The sequence below is a fragment of the Sardina pilchardus genome, chromosome 3, assembly GCF_963854185.1.
Source record: "Sardina pilchardus chromosome 3, fSarPil1.1, whole genome shotgun sequence".
Taxonomy (NCBI): domain Eukaryota; kingdom Metazoa; phylum Chordata; class Actinopteri; order Clupeiformes; family Clupeidae; genus Sardina; species Sardina pilchardus.
In genome coordinates this window covers 5395745-5416846 of record NC_084996.1, presented here as the reverse complement: position 1 = coordinate 5416846, position 21102 = coordinate 5395745, and the positions used below count along the sequence as shown (strand labels likewise).

Below are 21102 nucleotides of genomic sequence, written 5' to 3'. Positions count from 1 at the left end.
CATACACAAGCATGTTCAGGCACACACACACACACACACACACACACACACACACACACACACACACACACAGTAATGTGCCTTAGCACACATACCCTCAATCCCTCATGCATGTACAGCAGTTGATGATCTTGCTGTGTGACAGAAATAAACGCACAGATGTACAGTATGCCGGAGACTAGGTCATGGTGTACTACTTCAAACTCACATTGCCTCACAGACACACACACACACACACACACACACACACACACACACACACACACACACACTCACACATGCATGCACATACACACATAGAGAAGGGTTAAATCCGGTGTTAAATGGGTTTTAGATGTTAAGTATGACCATAAGCTGGAGTCATGGACGAGGAGTGACCCTATCCAGACCCGAAGCATTCCGAACGCAGCTGGCTTTTACTGATTCTTCCGTAGAACTATTAGCACTAGCAACAGGGCATGTCTCATACTGCACAGAAATCGCTTCTTTTAACCAAAGATCCTTCATTACTCCGTTGCTCCGCTTTAACCCTCTCTGTTTTAATCTATCTACCCATCTACAAGGCTAACAAGAGGCCCACACTTTGTTGACAGTGTGATTAGGTTCTTAATATTTAAAATGAGGCATTGGCAACATTTATACAGACACTACCTGGAATATTTTTTCCGCTTGTTTTCCGGGCGACAGCATTTTGAATTTAAGACATGAGTCTCATGTTGTTGACAGAAGGAGGACTGTGTACGTGAGATTCGCTGTTCGCGTTTCAGCTTTCGGCCTCTGGTGAATAATTTAACGGATAAGTACGAATTGTACTGAAAATAGACCAGAGCCACTTCCTGTTGATTTTTTCCCCCCTTTTCAGTTTACTCATGTAAGTTTTCATGTAAACAACACTTTGCTTGCTTGAGAAGGAGGCAGGAGCAAAGAAGAAATACTTGCTTTCGAAGAGTACCTCAAAGATTCCCATGTTAGATAACAATCTTCAAAAAGAACTGTGATGGTGACTCTGGTTAGAAGTATAGATACTGAACTAATGATGGATATCGAGGGGTTTGATAGTGAAATGGAAGTGATTTTTAGTGGAGGTTTTCAATGGTTATAGTGAGAGGCCTACTGTAGCAAGCCTGTGCCAGTAGTTTTCCGTATCTAAGTTATGTGGCATCTGATTCCCAGTGGCCTTAATTGATGTGCTGGGAACTCAGACAAGGCACTTGCAAACACCTACTGCACTCTGGACGCCGTCCAGATAGTGTCCAGATTGGCCGAGAGCCCATGGTTGTACCATCCCTCCCTACCATTAGTAATTTATGATGCCACTGGGGGCATCTGTGGTGCCGCTGGGTGGACAGACGCCAGGTCACTGAGACGCTTGAGCAGCGAGCAGCAACCGGACGCCAGAGCGTGGGTGAGAGGACGCTAATCACAGAGCTGTAAATCAGGAAAACAATACTGTAGTCAAGACACATAGGACAGATTCCAGTGTTTGTCCCAAGGTAGCGCCCAGCTGTAATGAGGTTAAAGGCCTGGCCAGAGAGGAGGTGTTGTCTTGGAAAATGTGTAAATGTGTAGTTTGATGTGGAGACGGACTGTTGCGTAACCATCCAGTTTTGAAGAACATTTCCTCTTTTGAAATCACACATTTTTTCCCCTCTGCTGTTGTTTGTGTTATGTGGTGTATGTTATGTTGTAATTTAATCACTGTTTACCAGTGGGCCTTGTCACTCTAGAGTGCTCTTTTTGAACCCCATGATCATCTGAAAGTGTGTGTTTGTGTGTATTTAACCTGGTGCTGTGGTGTGTGGATCATCTGAAAGTGTCTGTGTGTTTAGCCTGTCACTGTGTTCTAGATCCTCTGAAAGTGTCTGTGTGTTTGTGTGTGTTTAGCCTGGTGCTGTGTTCTACAGTGTAGATAATCTGAAAGTGTGTGTGTGTGTGTGTTTGTGTGTGTTTAGCGCACGCACGTGTGTGCGCGTGCCTGTGTCTGTGTGTGTGTGTGTGTTTAACCCGGTGCTGTGCTCTGGTTCTGTCCTGCAGATAGTGGGGGATGCTGTGGGCTGGGGCTTTGTGGTGCGGGGCAGTAAGCCCTGCCACATCCAGGCTGTGGACCCCGGTGGGCCGGCCGCCGCCGCCGGCATGAAGGTACGGAGATTTTACACACTCAACCCACGCAACACAACTGGACACTGGACATAGCAACATAACTGGACATAGCTACATAACTGGACATAACAACATAACTGGACATAGCTACATAACTGGACATAGCTACATAACTGGACATAGCAACATAACTGGACATAGCTACATAACTGGACATAGCAACATAAATGGACATAGCAACATAACTGGACACATACTGTAGCAATTTAACTGGACATAGCAACATAAGTGGACATACAGTAGCAACATAACTGGAAACACACAAACGCTGAACACTGAATGTCAATGCCACTTGCTTGTGTTGTAGTCTCGTGTGTGTGCGTGCTGGTGCGGATGAATCTGTGTCAAATGTATAAACGTACGCATAAATAGATTATTACATACATTACATACCGAAAGTGCTTTTGACAGTGTTTGGAACATAACCGACGTCAAGCACATGTTGGAGCTGAGGAAGTTGCGGGCTATTGGTCCTGATGAATAATGGCTCAGTTCCCCTTTTTTGGGCTCCTCTGTGTTTGTTAGACGTTACATTCTGTCATGTGCTGCTGACCGGTTGTTTATTGTGGATTGGAAGCCAGAGTGGGGCCCTGCCACTCAAGGATGCAGCTGTAATAAGCAAAACAAGCAGCTCTTGTCATAGTGAGACTCGCTTGTCTCTCTCTCTGTGTGTGTGTGTGTGTGTGTGTGTGTGTGTGTCTGTGTGTCTGTGTGCGTGTGTGTGTGTGTCTGTGTGTCTGTGTGTGTCTGTGTGTCTTTATGAGACAGAGAGAGAAAGAGAAAGAGAGGGAGTGTTTCTGTGAGAGAATGTGTGTGTGTGTGTGTGTGTGTGTGTGCGCGGCGTGCGTGTGCGTGCATGCGTGGCTAAGCGCGTGTGAAAGGGAGGGAGTCTGCGTGTAGCGGTGAGGGCGATTGAGACTATGTGTGGTCCTCCACTCCTTATCCCCTCTCATGGGAATGACCTGTTTCAATGTCAGCTTGACAGAGGAGCGAGGCCACAGCTGATGACCATAACGGACCGCTAGCGTTACGCAACGGCGTCCACCGCCCATCCCCCCACCTCCACCTCTGTTTATGAAGCCGTCTTACATAAGCCCCACTGATGGCTGCCTTCAGACCTGCTGCCTCTCCTCTCCTCTCCTCTCCTCTCCTCTCCTCGCTGCTCGGCTCTGCTCTGCTCTGCTCAAAGGGGGAAAAGCATGCTTCTGCTATTTAAAGACACTGCCAGCTGATATGTGTGTGTGTGTGTGTGTGTGTGTGTGTGTGTGTGTGTGTGTGTGTAAATGTGTTTGTATGTGTGTGTGAGGGAGGGGGAGAGAGAGAGAGATAGAGAGATGATGGGGAGAGAGAGTGAGCTAGAGAGAGAGATCTGATCTTCCGAGGGAAGCAGAAAGAGAGAGAGGGAGAGAGAGAGAGAACAGATGGAGAGAGCGCGCGCGAGAGAGGACAAGCGTGTAGCCCTGCTGCTCCCTCTGCTGGTGGCGGGCGGTAATGAGCGGCGGTGTATGCGCGGCACGCACAGGCTTCAATAATGAATGCTATCCTCCCCATGACCCCTCAGAGCTGGCACCGCAGACAGGAAACGAGCGAGCGCTGCCAGAGCGCCGGCGTGATCATGCGGGGGGCACAAATCTGATTCTGAATCGAGCGTGCCCGCCGCATCACCTGCAGAATAACACAAAATGATCCGACGTGCTCGACATCGCCCGGTTCTTATTCTGCCACTGCGCTGGCCCAGTGTGTCCTGTCCTCACCTTTTGTGGGTCTGACCGACGTGAAGCCGCTTTCCTGTTGTGAAGGATATTGAACTCTGTCCAAAGTGCCAAAGACCTGCGGTGGGAAGAGTTGACGTGCCCAGCGCTGTCCACCAGAACAAAGGGGAAGCGGCTTTAGCAGTCTGCAGTCTGCACTGAGATCCTAATGAAGCCAGCTCATGTAAGACATATAATGGAAAGCATGACAGCTATTCCACTCAGGCATGCTTCTGTCATTTGCCCCCTCAGAGGGTCTGCTGGGGCAACTGGAAGCAGGGTGGGGCGATTACTTCATATCATCATCATCAATGAAATGACATAGTGTAGGGGTGGCTAACCAGTCCAGCATTAAGAGCCCCAAAAGATTCCACACTCATTCAAAAGAGCCGCACAACAAAAAAGATGCCCACACTACAACAGCAAGAGTGACAAAAGCAACACTAGGAGTTTTTTGTATTTAAAATAATGTTTTCAAAATCATATCAACTCATAACAGGGTGAACAGCTATTCTGCATTCGCCTGGCGGCCCTCTATCGGCTATAACCACACTATGTAAGTTTAGCAGATCGGTTAGCGGATCTGTAGTTCAATTAAATGAGACATAAGACACTACAAATTTGACTTGCTTCGATGTGGCAATACATCATACTTTCATAAAATCATTCAACATACTCTACCTTGTCTGTTGACATCGTTATTTGCTGGATAAACAATTAGCGTGCGTGCAACAGAGGAAACGTGCTTTAGTGTTGCTTTAAAGGCCAACTTATAGGCCACATGTTCACCACCCCTGACATGGTGTATTAGCAGTTTGAGCACTGAATAAGGGCTGACAACTGAGATGGTAAACGGTAAAGTCAAATGAAAACAAAGCATTTTTTCTTTACAAAGATTATGTTCTAAGCACAAAATGTGTGAAGTCCTGACAGAATATAAAAAAAAAAACTGTGAGGATGTTGGAAAGCGACAGCTGTGGATTTTACAGTCTGCCGGTCAGCGCGGTCCGGCTCCGCTAACCGATGGCGCTGAGAGCCGAGCCAGCGCTGTGGTTTTACAGGCGCGGGAGGTCAGTAATGACCGTAATGTAATCCCGCGCCTCTGCCCTGCTGGCTGAGAAAACGGCCCCTGCAATCAGCCCTGACCCCTGACCCCTGGTCCGGCCCGGCCCAGCTGAGCGCCAGGTGGGCTGGACACAGCAACACCTCCGGCCCCAGCGGCGCTCCGGACGGCTCGCGTGTCTCGGCGTGTTGTCTTAGCGGTTGCGGTCCAGACTGCGCCGGCTCGCCGACCGGCCGGCCAGCTAGCGGAGATGGGAGCGAGGGAAGATATCGGATTCAGAGAGGAAAATAAATCTCTCATTCTCTCATTCTCTCTCTCTCTCTGGGTCTCCTTCACACAGTGTCATCCCCCGTGTTACTGAGACCTTTGGGCCCAGGCCAAGAATAGCGTTTATATTGGAGGCAGGAATTTGAATGTACTGTAATCACCAGGAGGGTTTGGCATTCTCTCAGCGCCAGGTTTTGAGATTGCCTCCATGTGCCATGTGCCATTATGGGGCCTTGTTTGAACTTACGTAACCTTTGGTGGTTTTGTTGGATATCTGAGATTTCCATACAGCACAGCATATCTTGATAATGTAAGGTTGTGTAACCTTCACATAGCGAAACAAATATTGTATGTAAGACTTGGTGGTGGATCACAGTGTACGGCAAAAGAAATAAGCAAACTAGTAGCAGAGTTGGCAAAATAGGTTTGAAATGAAAACGTGTGAACAGTTCTCCCGTCCTGCTGTATAATAACTGTTTTGAAGTCCTGCTGCGGGTTCTGTGATGTTGAAGCCTCTGCCCCTTCTCCCTGCTTCTCCACAGGTCCGTCACTTTGTGGTGTCCGTGAACGGCCTGAACGTCCTCGCGCTGGACTACCGCACCGTCAGCAACCTCATCCTGACCGGGCCGCGGACCATCGTCATGGAGGTGATGGAGGACCTCAAATTCTGATTGGCCGACCAACCCTCACGCCTCTCAGCAGGGCCGGCCCGTCGCCAGAGCAACACCACCCCCACGGAGCGAAGCAAGACTGGTGTCTGTCTGTGTCCCGCTGCTCTCCTGACAGACACCCTCCTCCTCCTCCTCCTCCTCCTCCTCCTCCTCTCCTCCTCCTCTTCCTCCTCTCCTCCTCCCTCCTGTGTCTGCTGCTCCTCTCTCCTCAGGCAGACGGCCTGATATGAGATTGAGGGGAGATGAGAGCTGACTGGCTCTCCTCAGTGTAGAGAGGACACGTTCTTTGTGCGCGAGACTCATTTCAAACCCCTCTGCACTGAACACAGCGAACATGCCCAAAGGAGAGCTTTGTCCCAGGAGACTCAAGGCTACCCTAATTCCTCAGAAGGACACCAACCATTTTGTATATTCCGATTCCAACAGACGTTCAGTGTGGTCTGGGACAGTGCTGCTGTACCACATGACATTGTATGACATTATAAACCCCATCAGTCATTTTGTTCAGCAGCATCTCATCACCTGGATGGCTGGTTTCATTTGTAGAATCCACAACTAGGGGGAAAATGCCACAACCGAACAGAATTAATGGTACTGGCTCAGACGCACAACGGCAGGATTTGGCACGAGCGGTGACGGACACGTTGAAGGTGCACCACTGTTGCCACCTGTGGTCTGGTAAACAACGCATACAGGGTTCATTGAACAAAGCTCTATACTGATAACCATGCCGTGTGGATGGGAGACTCTCAGGCTTGGACAGCAGTGGTACTGTGTGTCATTGCTGTTAGCACACTAACACCTGGATTGTCACTATCAAAGGGATTGATTGCCAAAGGCAAAGGTTTTGAGAACACTGCTTTGTGACAATCAAATGAGTCGTCTGATCACATGTTGTAACATACCAGTACTTTCTTATACAATATATCCAATGACATCATCACGTGACTCAGTTACCAGTCTTCTACTCAGTTACATCTCAAAACAGGAACACATCTGCCTACTGAAAACTCAGTGTAGTTTCATGACAGATGATGCAGTTAAGGGGGGTACACACATAAAGATAATTGGGCTGATTTAACCCCGATTTCCCCCCTTCCGACCAAAGACGGACAATGGACGATTATCTTAAGATCTTAAGATTATGTTATGAGATTCTCTTGTAGTGTGTGGTGTGTTAAGAGTCAACATTCTCCCGACAATAGCCTTTATGACACGACGGAAAACGCTCAAACATGTTTAAACATAATATTTGCGACTGGAAATCCTGTAGTGTGTTCCGAGGGCAGCCGAGAAAGATTCTTTTATCTTCATGTGTGGGTTCTCTCACAGATAAAAAATCGGTTGAGATTTATAAAATCGTTATGTGTGTACCCCGCTTTACAGAGTTGACATCATTGAGAGGTAACTCTTTTACAGGGTCTTTATACTGTAACCGTCACCTGTTAGTTTCTAACCGCCTGCAGTCAGTCCAAGTTATTGTTTGGTGGACGGGGCGTTTATCATGGCCTGTGACAGACAACTACAGTATGTGGAAACAGCCTGGGCACTCAGTGAGCACCGGTCTGTTGCAGGTCAAGCACTTAACACATGCATGCACTTAGTTACACGTACAGCACTCATTCACAACTGTGGCCTATTTAGCGTTGACCAGTCTTCTTTGGGCTTGCCGAGGCGGGGCTGCCCAGCTGGCCACAGGAAGACCACAGATAGAAACACTGGGATATGAGCCTGACCTCCATGAGCAGAGAACACCACTGTGCCACTTTCAAACTGTCCAACTGAACCTCTCCCCTTAAACGGTCCTCCTTTTTGATCTGCTAATACTCTGTGAAGGGGGTGAATTTACTGTAAGCAGCTTTCATAACCAGCAATGCCAAAGCCATCAGGTTTCGCTCCCAACACATTTGTGTAAATATTGCTGCTATTGGTCATCTGATTGTTTGAGGCTGAAACTGCAGCTGGCAGTTGGTTCAGCTTGGCATTGTGATGAGACATGTCCTTGCCTGGTTGTGAAACCCATTCCAGGGGATGCAGAATACAAGAATAGCGTTATATTACCTACTATGTAATAACATTCTACTATCATTCAAATAAAAGGAGAAATGCTCTGCTGATAATATTTATATATATATATATATATACATATATATATTCAGTGATTTTGAACTGGGTGCATAATGATATTGTGCCTATATTCACAGTACTACAGTTAAAAGTATCAAATAGATTGTTCATTCCACTACAAATCACAAATGGCAATTACAGTCAATTGAAAATACCAACTCTTCAAAGGGAATACTGTTGAGACACTCCAGAAAGCAATACACAATGGTGTACTGTATAGATCAATCATTATTCTAACCCGTAGTATTCCAGCATTTAACCTATTAGGCCTGTATTCATCATGGCGTTATCAAATAACTGATACACAACAGAAATACTGGAATACAGAGAATACGGTTACATTGGTTTTCTCGCTGGTATTTTCTTTATTGTGAAGAAGCATTTCTCTTTTGTGAATGTAGTGCTTTAAAAACGTCATCGTTCATGGTCCATGAAAAGATTTACCTGTACTGTAACTCACCATTTTGCCAAAACAATATTTAAGGAAATACTTGCATAGTCCTACTGTAGATTGGTGGCATAGGAGAATTTAGAAGTCCACTGTGTAGTTAAACATCTCTTCCATGTTGCTCTTGTCTGTAACCTTTGGTTACATCTATTCAAGCAGAGAGCTGTTGTTAGCAAAGACATGTAGTTATAACCTTATGACTATGTAGTACATCAGTCCGTACATCAACACCTTAAGTGGTATATTAATATAGAATATTGTGGTATTTTAAATGGATGCAGAAAATACAAAACTGTAGCGACTGTACTTAAATAAGAAAGCAGTCATAGTGTACTCCCAACCCAACAGTGTATATAAGACTGTTAAGAAGAAGAAGAAGAAAAAACATTTTTAAAAGACTGTTTTAACCTTTTTGGAGAAGTGTGTGTGATATGGTCGGAATATGTTAAAGTGTGCATGATGATTACAAAAGGAAAATAGAAACACTATGTGTTTGATACAGTATGTGCTTACTACAAAGTTCACAAGTAACATCTGTTAATGTGGAGCTGTCGCTTGTGTCGTATAGTGGACTGTGACACTCTTTCACGTGTTGTCTAGTCGCCATCTCTGAGGATGTTGATGTTTGTTTTTTTTTCTCGCTCACTTTGTTCAGTCCTCATCCACACAAGCTGATGAATGTTGTGAGAGTGGCCTAACCTCATGACCTAAAAATGTGTTGATGGTTTTGCTTTTAACGACAAAACCGTGTCAGACCAACACAACTTTAAATGCAAAGACAGTATCATGAGGCCTCAGAGTAGCCCTTCCCATCCCTGTTGAGAAATTGCCCTTCTCGACTCTCCAATGTATCAGTTCACACTTTCAAGTACATATTTCATTATTTCTGGCTACCTCTTTGCAAAAAAAAAATTACAAAAGTTGTCAGTGATAATCAAAATACTTGCAACATGTTGGATGACACAAGCACAAGATGTTTCTCTAATTGCATAACACCAATGTTGCTAAGCAAGGGTCAGCTATTTCACTTGTATATTCTCATGTGAAAATGCATGATAAACCCTTGCCAATCTTCAAACCAGATACTCAAACCAGCCATTACAATATCTGACAATCGGTGTTTGCTTTTCTCCCCCGACACAGAACACCGTAATCCCGTCATAGTCATACAGCTACAAACCTGCCATGATTGAGACGCCTCTTGAGGAAGGACGACTAGCTTTGTGAATCTCCCACAGTCGGTCTTTGATGGGCTGTTAAAAGTGGCTGCTGCGTTCAGGGCTCTGAGAAGGCTTGGGGTGATGGGGTGGTGAGAGAGCCAGAGCACTCCAGTGCGTATCAGTGTGGTCTGTAAAGTGGGAGAGAGCAGAGAGCTGATTTAACGCTCTCCAGTGCCACATCTGTCTTGCAGTGCAGCTCTTTTGCCACGTCTCATGTTTGTTCATAAACAGATTTATTAAACATTCTCTGTTGACTCGTTTTTCTCCCATGAATAAATTCAACTGAAGTTACACCAGGGTTATCATTCATTGACTAACAGAGTAGTCTGGTATGAGACAACATAAATTGCAGCTGTGCGCTATGATAGCAGTCTTTATGGATGATGCGTGGGTTTATCAAGACTATTAAGGTTACTTAAGTCAGATTAACACAAGTAAAATACCAGTACAAATTGAAATGCAATAATGCAAATAGTAGATGAAGTTGTGTTGAGACAGTACAGGGTAGCCTAAATAAGTGATGAATTGAATAAATATTAAATTGCATGTGCAGAGATCGACAGACATGGTCCATGGGTCATGGTGTAGAGGGAGACTGAAGAGCCCCATGGCTGAAGGTGACCAGATGTCCGAGACCAAAATTGAGGACATCATCCCAAACATTTGGAAAAAAACGGGACATTTTCAATTTGACTATGATTGAAATACAAGTTTTATTTTTAAAAAATGGGGACATAGGTCGTTTTTCTGTATTTTCCCAGGGGCAGGTAACCAAAAACGGGGACTGTCCCCTGAAACCGGGGACGTCTGGTCACCCTACCATGGCTGTGGAGGTTGGACTGGAGTAGGGGGGCTAATGCCGGGTCTGCGTCTTCACCAAGCATATGGTTGGTGGGCTCAAAAATAGTTTCCTCAGCTTGCTAGTGCGAGGCCTAAGGATCCTGCAGCGTCTCCCCGTTGGACGCAGGAAAGACAGTCCATCACTGGGATGTGTTGGGTTCTTGCTGGGGTTTCGTGCCCGGCACAGACACTGTATGCTGAAGGTCAATGATAGCAGGGAGGCGTTGATGATTTGTTGGTAATAAAGAGAAAATGAACATAATAACAGTATGGAGAGATACAGTATAGTCTGGCTATCACCAGACTAAGCTCTATCTTTTAAAGTTGAACATTAGTCTGGGGAGCCTGCTCTGTATTTATATTGCACAAGAGGCATAATCAGTGGGCATAGTTCAAATGATGCATTTGGATAGTCCTTCAACCAATCAAACCAACGATCTGGATGGGCCTGGTGGATAAGTTAGTTTGTGATTGGTTCCAGAAAACGTGGACAAGATGACAAAATGTGCAGGTTTCCAGCCTGAGCTGCAGGACAAAATCCAATCGCCGGCAGATTGGGCTGGTTTTACCCAGCCTTGGAGAGATAGGGAAAAGCAGGAAAATATGAAAAGTAAGAGTAAAGACAATGTTGAACACAAAAATAAAACACACTGAATAACCCAAACAGTGAATATTTACTTCTTGCTTTTGTGTACAGTAATATCAGATGCCTGACTTCAGAGAATGTGCTACTGTGTGTTCCCAATTTCAACGGGAATGTCCACAAGAGGGCAGGATAGCACAGCACTTTGCTGACTCAAACATCAGGTTCCCTTTAAACTGGCGTGCCATTTCTAACAGGGCCCTTATATGCCACTTTACATTTTTTCCATGTAATTTTGGCAGAACCATTTGAAACATTCAAACATTTATAGAAGTATGATGTGTGATTCCTTAAACGTTGTATAGGACTTCCATATCACAATACAGATCTAGTGACTAGACTAGTATGAATCTGGTCATCTGAATAGATAATAGATTAAAACATATATGTGCACAGATGTGGATGATTGACAGGTCGGAACAGAGCATTTTGCTCAACATACACATCAGGTGGGTGCACAGCGCACACACCATGACGTAGAAAGTGAAAGTAAAAACAGCATGGAGCCGACTAACCATTACGCAACACAGTAGACGCTAGTGCTCTTGAGTGCTTGAACGGCGTTTGTGAAAAGGGCTTTCCTGGACTTTCCTGCGCATCCCTGCGGAAGAATATAGGGCCTAAAAGCATAGACCTACTTTTTGTCCACATATCACAAGCACAAGCAATTTATGTAACTTGAACACAAAACTTTTCTCGGGATGCATGTGCATTATGCACTACATGAATTAAACATCTGACATTTTGGACTTTAAGTTCAGTAAGACTTTAACAACAAGTGCGTTATAAAAGATGAAAATGGTTTGTGAAAATGGATGCTGCTGTACATTTCAACATAAGTAGGCATGATTTACTGATCCCGCTATAGCTTGCGCGGGGTCAGTATGAAAACAAGTCTTTGGAGCCAGGTACTGGGCTGAGCTAAGTAGTGTTAGCGTGCACTGCAATCACCCTTTGAAAACGTGGGCGAGAGATTTTCTGACACCAGTAGGCTACTTACAGTCTAACAGCACAAAGGCATATGGCAGAAGAGTAGGCTATCTTTCTTTTACCCAATAGACTCTGTACACACAGAGGAGGATTTCAGAAGTGACATTCATTATTCATATGTCTCAAGACAGTACTGTACTGTGATACAGAGTGGTTTGATGTGATTTTTGGAAATACCTATATAAAGTCTGTGGGGAAAATGTCCAAGAAGTTCCAGTGAGATTTACCTTAGATATTTTAATCTAAAAAACATTTATTTGAATACAGTGAGTTCTATCTTAATACATCTGACATTATCGGAATACATTCAACAAACTCAGTTATGATCTTTCGAAAGTGATACTCTCACAATTATTCCGATCTAGATATTTCGAAAATACCTGCACTCGAATTCACAGTCTCTACAGTCTGTACATGGCTGAACTCAACAATACGGTGAAAGATCCAATCAGAGACAGCAGGCTTTTGTTCTGCCAGACAGCACCGCAGACATATCACTACACAAAGGGGTCTCGGGTACTCTTGGTGACAAGTGATGGATTGGTCTTATCAGATGTCGGCACTCCCCCAACCATGCCCTGAAGCATGTCCCTCAGAAAGCAAACACACAAGCCTGGAAATGAGGGTATGTTGTTGTCAGGGAGAGAGTTTTGTTTTGGCCCACACTTTTTTTTTTTTAAATTGCAGAGGAATGGCAGATGCAAGACGGGGCTGATTAAGCAAGCAAAATGTGGAAAAGATGGTCAGGGCTGAAAATGTAATGGAACTGAATAATTCTTTTGAAATTACCCTCTGGTTTTGTTCAGGTGACCTTAATTTGCAAATGAGTAATCATGCCTCTGAACAAATGAATGAAGCATTCAGAGGGAAACTGTATGATTTCTAGGTAAGTAAATTAAACAGAGAATGATAAAATGCTGAACTGTTGTTCCCCTATTCTGTGGGCTCGCGTAGGTGACGTGGGACACATTTATCAGGCCTAAAGGTGCTGACCCTTTTTACGGACATGACCCCAGTTTAACACCCTATTATGACGCCTATTTCCAAAAGACTGCTTTAGGGTTACCTGTTTCTTTTAAAGCCCTGTAGCCTACAGTATGTAGTTGAGGTGAAGTTGATTAGAAGACCGTAGACAGGTGAGCGTGCACACACACACACACAAACACACACACACACACACACACACACACACACACACACACACACACACACACACACACACACACTCACACACACACACACACACACACACACACACACACACACACACACTCACACACACACACACATACACACACACACACACACACACACACACACACACACACACACACACACACACACATTTGTTCGTCAAACACTCTAGAATGTGCATAGTCTCAACTTGTTTTCATTCACAGTGATTCATTTATTCAGTACTTTGCATCCATAAGGATTTCTTGGGTTATAGTTACAGAAATACAGGAGGTCTGTGAGACCCCCCCCCCCCCACACACACACACACACCACCACCACCACCACCACCACCACCACCATCACCACCACTACTGAAGTCCACTGGCTAATTAGAAGACTATGACTAATGTCAGGGTCCTTCCGTGTCTGAAGTGAGGAGCCCACTGTGATTAGCTGAAGCTGCGTCATTTAGTCGGAGAGTAATGCACGGGGGAAGGGTGAGTTCAGAGGCTCGGCCTGGTCCTCCTGTCCAGAAACAGCTGTCTCCTCACAGGGCAAAGCTGAGAGGAGGGGATCGTTCCGAGAGCCTGCAGCCACGGAGAGGTGATTCTCTCACAGGACCAAAAATGAGTGGTCAGGGAATGCAGGAAATCTGCACTGTTGACCTCAGCTTGATGGGGAACGTAGCCAAAAGAGATTTTGTCTTTGAAAGGAGGAAGTAAGTATCTGAACAACAGGTGTATGAAACGTTCATTCTGCAGGGCAGAATCAGGAAGCATTGCTCAGTCTGTGGATGCACAACTCAAAGCAATCAATAAGACAGTAGACTAGATTGTGAACAGTGCGCAGATAAAATCCTCAAGTACTTGTCAATGCCCCTAAGGTAATGAGAATTTAGAAAATATTAGAGAAATAAATGTTAGCTATATGGGAAGTAAAACTGTTTTTATGTTTGTTATGATGATTGGGTTGCTGTGTTATTAGAAACAGTGAAACCTTCAAGTATGTCATTAAAAAAATGAATAACTTTAACACCTGTAATGAAGATATTATATGCTATTTCACGGTTTGATAATTGTTAATTGAAGAGGCAACCAGTGTAGCTTATTAAACTGGTTTAGCTGTTATCTTAAGAATATAAATGTTGCCCATTCAGATACAGTACGCAGCCGTAACAGTCTGAGCATAAAACCCCACATCCCAGCCTCTTGTGATTCCTTTCCAAATCCTGCAGAGGCTGCAGAAGAGAAGGTGATCTCTGTGTGCGAACTCAAGAACGGCTCAGAGTCACCCGGAGACATTAATGCATTTATTCATGGGGGCTATCGGACCCGAAGACTGCTGAGTCACAGTTGTGGGCAGGGACGGGAGAGGGGGGTCAGACAAGAGAACATCACTGAGGGGCTTCAGACACCTCTAACTGCACGGTCAGTGGTGTTCCGTGGTGTCGCCACAGTTTGGGGCTCTTTGGGGACAAGTGTATATATATATAATTTAATTACACAGAAATCATTTTAAAAGACAGTTTTAAGAGGGATTATGGAGTTGTGGCCCTAAAACCAGGGAGCTAAAACAAGCAAACTCCTTTCAATAGTATACTGCAGAGTGCAGACCAATTTCCTCACAAATGAACTGGGGATTTCTTTGTCAATAACGTATAGTGAAAGCTTTACTTTAATAATCAAAAACAGCACAGCTCGGAAGGCTATAGACAGCAGTTATGTTGAGCTGCCCTTGACATGACCATATTCAATCAAAAAGAATTTGAATGCGATCCAAAAGTATTTGCTCATTAAACACATATCAAAAAGTGGCAAATTGGCCTATCATGGCCTATCTGTGTCTCTAAGCTAATTAGAATTGGGCATGTGTGCCAGTGGAGAACATTACATTGTGCAGGATTAGAAATAGCACTGCATTCCCAGTGCCACAGAACAAAGACCACAGCTAAACGCGGAACTCCAAGGAACATTCTCCTCAACCTGGTTCTTATACGGGCTGTCTTTGTTATTGGACCGGTCAACAGTACATTGTTATGTCTACATCTACGACATCTTTTCTTCTTGTGCCTCTACCACATATAGACGAACAAAGACTTTGAGTTTGGTTGGTCAGATCACTTTTAGTAATTTCTTGATGTTACCTGATTATCTTACCTGGCAAAAGTTTCTGAGGTAATGCAAGGGCTACATTAATTCAGATTCCACGACAAACACTGACTTTACTCACTCTTCTCTCTTTCTCTCCTTGTCTAAAGAATAAATGTATTTTTTTTTCTTTGCAAGGGAAGTTCATTTCCATAACATGCTCAGACTGCTAGGGGTGTATTGTATGTTGCATGTATATTAGAGGGGAGGAGTTTAATTGCTGTAAAAGTTGAATGAAAGATAAAAATGGTACTGAATGAGTCCAGCCCAAGGTTTGAAGCCATGCAGGCACAGAAATGACTGATATTGATGCCTATCGACTCTCTGGACCTTTCAGTGGGGTGTAGGGCAGTGTAGAAAATCACAGACCTCCCCAGACTCCTATCTCATCTTATGTAAAATGTCCTACCCAACACCCAACTGCCCCAATCCCCACCAGCCAATTTTCTGAGTCAAAGTCTCTGTAAAATGTTTACAGTAACTCCATAAGAAAGTGCAACTTTACCTGTACCTGTTCCACACAAAATTCTGAATAATTATTTCAATTAACTAATTCTAACTGAAGATTTGTAAGTAAACATAAAACTATTGTAAATGCAACACCATAGCCTAAATAACCATAACCCAAATGATATTGTAAAATAATGCATTTTTCAAAACATCACCTCTACATCTACAGTATCTAGTGTGTATTGCTTATCGCATGTCTTTTTTGAGAACAGCATCAAGCTGTTTGAAGAGATGTGCGCGTGCATGCGCCCGATTCGTAAGTGCACTCACAATGCAGGTGCCATGGAGAGATGCGCTGCATTTGCTCACAGGAAGTCAGTCCGGGAGGAATGCCAATCCACTAACCAAGTAAACGAGCAAAATGGAAATACCTTTTCTCGTCAAGTCAGGTCAGGTGGTCTACTAAACGTCTCCAGTTCCGGAATGTCTGAGGGGGGTTTTAGAATTTCTTCGGAGTTGAGCGTTATAATTGGTTGAGTTTCCCCTCCTCCTAGCCGGCGAGGATGAACTGAGCACTCTGAAGGGGATGGGTGAATAGCAAAGGACGGAGCACCCACTTGGATCTTAGGACTGGACAGAGTAAGGGCGTGTGGAAGAACGTGCTTCAAAGGACTCGGCGTTGTTATTATCCACTGGGAAAACCAAGGACATAGCCTACTGAAATTAATGACTGATCAGGTAATGTGCAGATTTCTTCATTATTATTTGTATACATTATGAGTCAGATATTCCCAAGTGGGAGCTCTGAAAGTGACATAACGAACTCATCACCACTTAGTCTATCAGGCAGGAACACCATCCAACTGTGCTAAAATAATTTGACCTCAGGATGTGACCGGTTCACTCAGAAAACTGAATTATTCGACTGACTGTGTTGGCATGTTGGATATTAATGCACCGTTTATACAAAAAGGAATAATAGATAAGCCAAATTGCAATTGGGATTGCATTAAACTAAGCTGTAGCCTAATGTTGACGAAGACCCGTCTGTTAATTTCTGTTAAAATTGAATGAACATTGTGTCCGAAGTCCTAGCCTGTAGTAGGCTATGTGTTGACAGGTAGGCTATCTTAAAAGTTCCTATTTTTGTAGGCTACAAAAGAGATGAAAGATCAACTTTATTTGCATGAAGTTGATGATTTTGCCTTCAGTTTTATTTTGATTCCAAAGTGGCTCATATCTTTTGAAATAGGAAACCGTTGTCAATGTAAATTAAAAGTTTCACAAATTATCAAAAATGTTGCTCTGTAGCACATCAGAAAAATATAAATAATCATAAAATAGCCCAAGTCTCAGTTTGAAAGAAGTAGGGAATAATTTCAGCACATTTTGGAGATCAGCCACTTTGTGAATGAACGCTTGCCAATCACATAAACTTTTCAACAGTCAGTCTCATACCCTTACACTTCTCATTCAGAAACTAGACTCAGGCAAGCAGCTGCCACATCCATCAGTGAAGGGGTTAGGGAAAACCAGTGATGAAGTGACAGCCAGGAGAGGAGAGGTCCTTGTGGTTATTCTCAAACCTGACAATGGAGCTGAGGAAGTACTCATCAGCAACTGTCTATCATCTTGCAACAAAGTCCTTGCTGTTTGCTCATGTCTGTGTGTGTGAGTGTGTGTGTTCCTGACACAAAATGCATACCCCTCCCCCTTCCCTCTCTTCTTTTCTCTCCCTGACAACCTCTTCCCCCCATCCACCACGCCGCACCCCTCCTCCTCCATTCCCTCACACCCCTTCAAGGATTAGTGTGCGGCTTGATCAAACTCACCCTTCCTCCTCCCTGGCTTCCTGTCTCTCTAGGTGTGCAGGCAGCAGCAGCATCGCACAGCCACTCACTCATAGGACAGGATGCAGGGAGTCAGACTCGGGACGGAGGGCTGGTGTCTGCTGGTCTTCATGGCACTGCTGGCCTGTGCCCCCAGTCCTGCCCAGGGACAAGGTATAGCTTCCTTTTCACTCCCCCCCCCCACCCCGCCTTTAGTGTCTGATGTGCAGCTTTCGTCCCAGCATTGTATGGGTTGTGCTGGTATTTTTCCGTTCCACAGGAGTGTTGTGGTCTTTGTGTCATCGCTAAAGTTGAAATGTTTGGCTGAGACGTGGCTCTCTTGGTCGTTTTTTGTTTCAATCAGGTTTGATTCTGATGGTTAATCTGCACTTGATTAATGAAGCTGATATTTTGGAAGGTTTTTTTTTCTTTTTGTGGTGAAATATTTTGTTGGGTTCAATCACAGTGTTTCTCATTTGGTGCATGCAAGGGGGAAAATGACATCTCCTGATTAGATCAGCGCTGCTGTGTTTCCAACGGGGGGGAAACAAAGCAACACAATCTGTTCTCCTATGGGATCATACAATAATATCCCTCAGGGAGACTTAAAAACGTTTAATTGGTTGGTCGGCTTGGACGGAGCTCGCATTCCTTCCAGGCCCCTCCGAGTGGAAGGAGCTCGACGACGACGGCAGCGGCGGCCTCGGAAGCATATGGAGGGGGTGGGTCTGCGGGTCGTCTGGACGAGGGCCACGGGGCTCTGTCTTTTGAGCGGGCAGGTGCAGGTGCATGCTGTGTGCGGAGCGGGACTCCTCTGTCACAACACTTAACCTCCAGCCCCTCCGCTTAAACCCGGCCACCTCAGGTAGTCCCGTTGCGCAATTGTAAACTTAAGCAAAGTTAATTATTTTTTCCCCTTTTCAGTGCTGTTTCCTGGCTCTTTCTATAGGTCTCGACTTGGCTGCTGGTTTGCTGATTTGGTTGTTTGCTTTTGCATAGCCAACCTAAAGTCTGAATTGAGCTTGTGACAGGACTTATCAATGGTTTAAATAATGCAGATAACCTGAGCTAGCCACTTTCTGAGGATTTAGTGCAATATAAAAGCACAATTCAAACTAAGCTCAATAACTTGTTTTTTTTTCTTCAGGTGTAGGGATTCACTTAGTATTCACAATTCAATTGTCCTTGTCTGCTATCTCAAATATTAGGCAATTGAATACGTCTGACTGTCTAAAAGTGCCTTTTTAGCATTCAAATGAGGTTTTGGAATTTGTTTATATAATGCTCCTGACAGAAATAATCAAGCATCAAGTATTTTCTGTCAGGACTGGAGGTCTCTCACAACACTTTGCAACAAGCCGATACAAGAAAACTCATCTCAGCCGATGGAGGCCATTTCTTAGATGGAATTGTTTAAAAAATAATTTCAGAGAGATGGAAAAATAATAACGTCTTGAAACAGACCACACAAAGAAAATAGGTCAACGAAAATTGTAAAAAGACAAATATCCCCAAACACAACCAGTGCTAGACACAAAAAAACAACGTCCCAATCCCTAGTCTCATTTAAACCTTAATGCGTGATAAGACATGGTTTAACCGCAAATGAATAAATCTGCATATGCATTGAAATATTGAAATGTATCAGTGTGGATGGGGATGGGGGTCTTGTCTCCCAGTCTGGAAACATGTTGTATTTCATGTCAGATCAGGGCGAGGGGACTAAGACGTCTGACAGTTGGCATGTCAGGCTCTATCGCATTTCTTTCCCTTCAGCCTCTCCAGAGACTGTATTAATATTTTAATTCCCCCTCCAGGGATTTCTGTGTCAGTTTTAAGAGATAAGCGTCTGAATGGGGTGAGGGAGGCTTCAGTTAAGGTAAGGCGTGCGGCGGAAGTGAGCAGATAATAGGGCTGAGTTTTAGTAAGTGCTATCTGCCGACGACACACAAATGGAAGACGCCAAGCCACATCAAAGTGCAAAAGACTTTTTTCGCCCCTGCTCGGCGTTGCACTAATAATGTACAGTGGAAGATAGTGCAGAACCGTACGCTAACGTCTATCTTTTAAGTCACAAGTCAGTGCTTGTCACACGCAGACTGCTGTGCCGCTCTTTCATGTCCCATCAATGCTAATTGGAAGAGAAGCGCAGGGAGGGGCACGGAAGGTAGAGGAAAACACACAGTGACGTTTTTTTTCTTCGGGGGAATCCTCAGGCTGCCACAAGCTTTATTTCCGTGGAATTCAGAATGGAGCAGCAGTTGACAAATCCCGTTTTCTGGCACATTTGGACAATACTGAATATGTGGGGTTTCTACATCAATGGGATTATACAATTTGTGCATTGCAACAAAGTAGAAGTGAATAAACAAGCACCGACTCGGATGGTACAGTATACACAGGCCTTGCTCAGGCAGTATTTGAGGGTAAATGGTGTCATATATTATAGCTACCTGCATACTGACTAGGTTTCCACAGCCTCATGTGTGTCCATCCAGATAGTGTACACTTTGTCCTGATGATGCGCTGTTGAACTTGTCTCATGTTGCCTTGGTGCTATCTGGAACTTATAAACTCATGATTCACTTTGATCATAAACGAGCAACCCCAATGAATGATTTGTTACAGTAGGCCTTGTAACAGCTGGCGTTTTGCATGGTGATACTTTAATGATTCTCATTAAGAGTCCATCCTTCAAGCCGCGCTTGAAATTGACCCTCGCAGAGCATAATCTTAGGCGCTCAAACAGGCGTCTAGGGTTGTATGTAACAAGTTGCAGCTGACCAGAAGTAATGTGATGAAATGCAAAAGGTATTTGTGCAGAGTGAGATGTCCTACACAAACACAGACACTATTTGCCCAAGCACTGACTGAATTTGGAATGGACTCCCCATGGAGAGGGGAGGTGTGTTACTCAACAAAGAATATAAATCTTCTGCCATATTTCAGGTTGGTGAGCTTGGTACCGTTTTCAGTAGTTATCTTTCTCCCCATAAAATTCAAATCTTTTATAGCCTTCATTTGGGTACATGTCTGGATGTGGTCTTGGGATATTAAGTCAGTTCTCTTTCCTACACTGTGTATTACTCCTTGTACTCCAGGAAACATTTCTGCATTGAGCTCCTTAGGAGAACCTTTTTTTTGATCTTTTGTCTTGTTAAAAGGACTTTCTTAGAAGAAGAAAAGCTTCAGTTATACAGTTTTTAAACCCTTATGTTGGGGTACATATTTTATTCTCCTCTGAATACATTTTTCGGATTGTATAAATTTGAAAATTAAAACTGGTTCTTCTATTGTGCTACATGCAGGATGTTTCATTG

The 21102-nt window shown here is 44.2% G+C and overlaps 1 protein-coding gene across 1 annotated transcript in view; it reads left to right on the top strand.

Moving 5' to 3' along the window:
• deptor (DEP domain containing MTOR-interacting protein) overlaps positions 1–9998 on the top strand; it is a 38320-nt gene extending 28322 nt beyond the window's left edge. Inside the window, exons 9-10 of the mRNA XM_062531512.1 lie at positions 2035–2139; positions 5784–9998. Of these exons, the coding sequence (XP_062387496.1) occupies positions 2035–2139; positions 5784–5912 (234 nt within the window). The 3' untranslated portion in view covers positions 5913–9998. The remainder of the gene's footprint in view (positions 1–2034; positions 2140–5783) is intronic.
• Positions 9999–21102: the final 11104 nt, after the last annotated feature.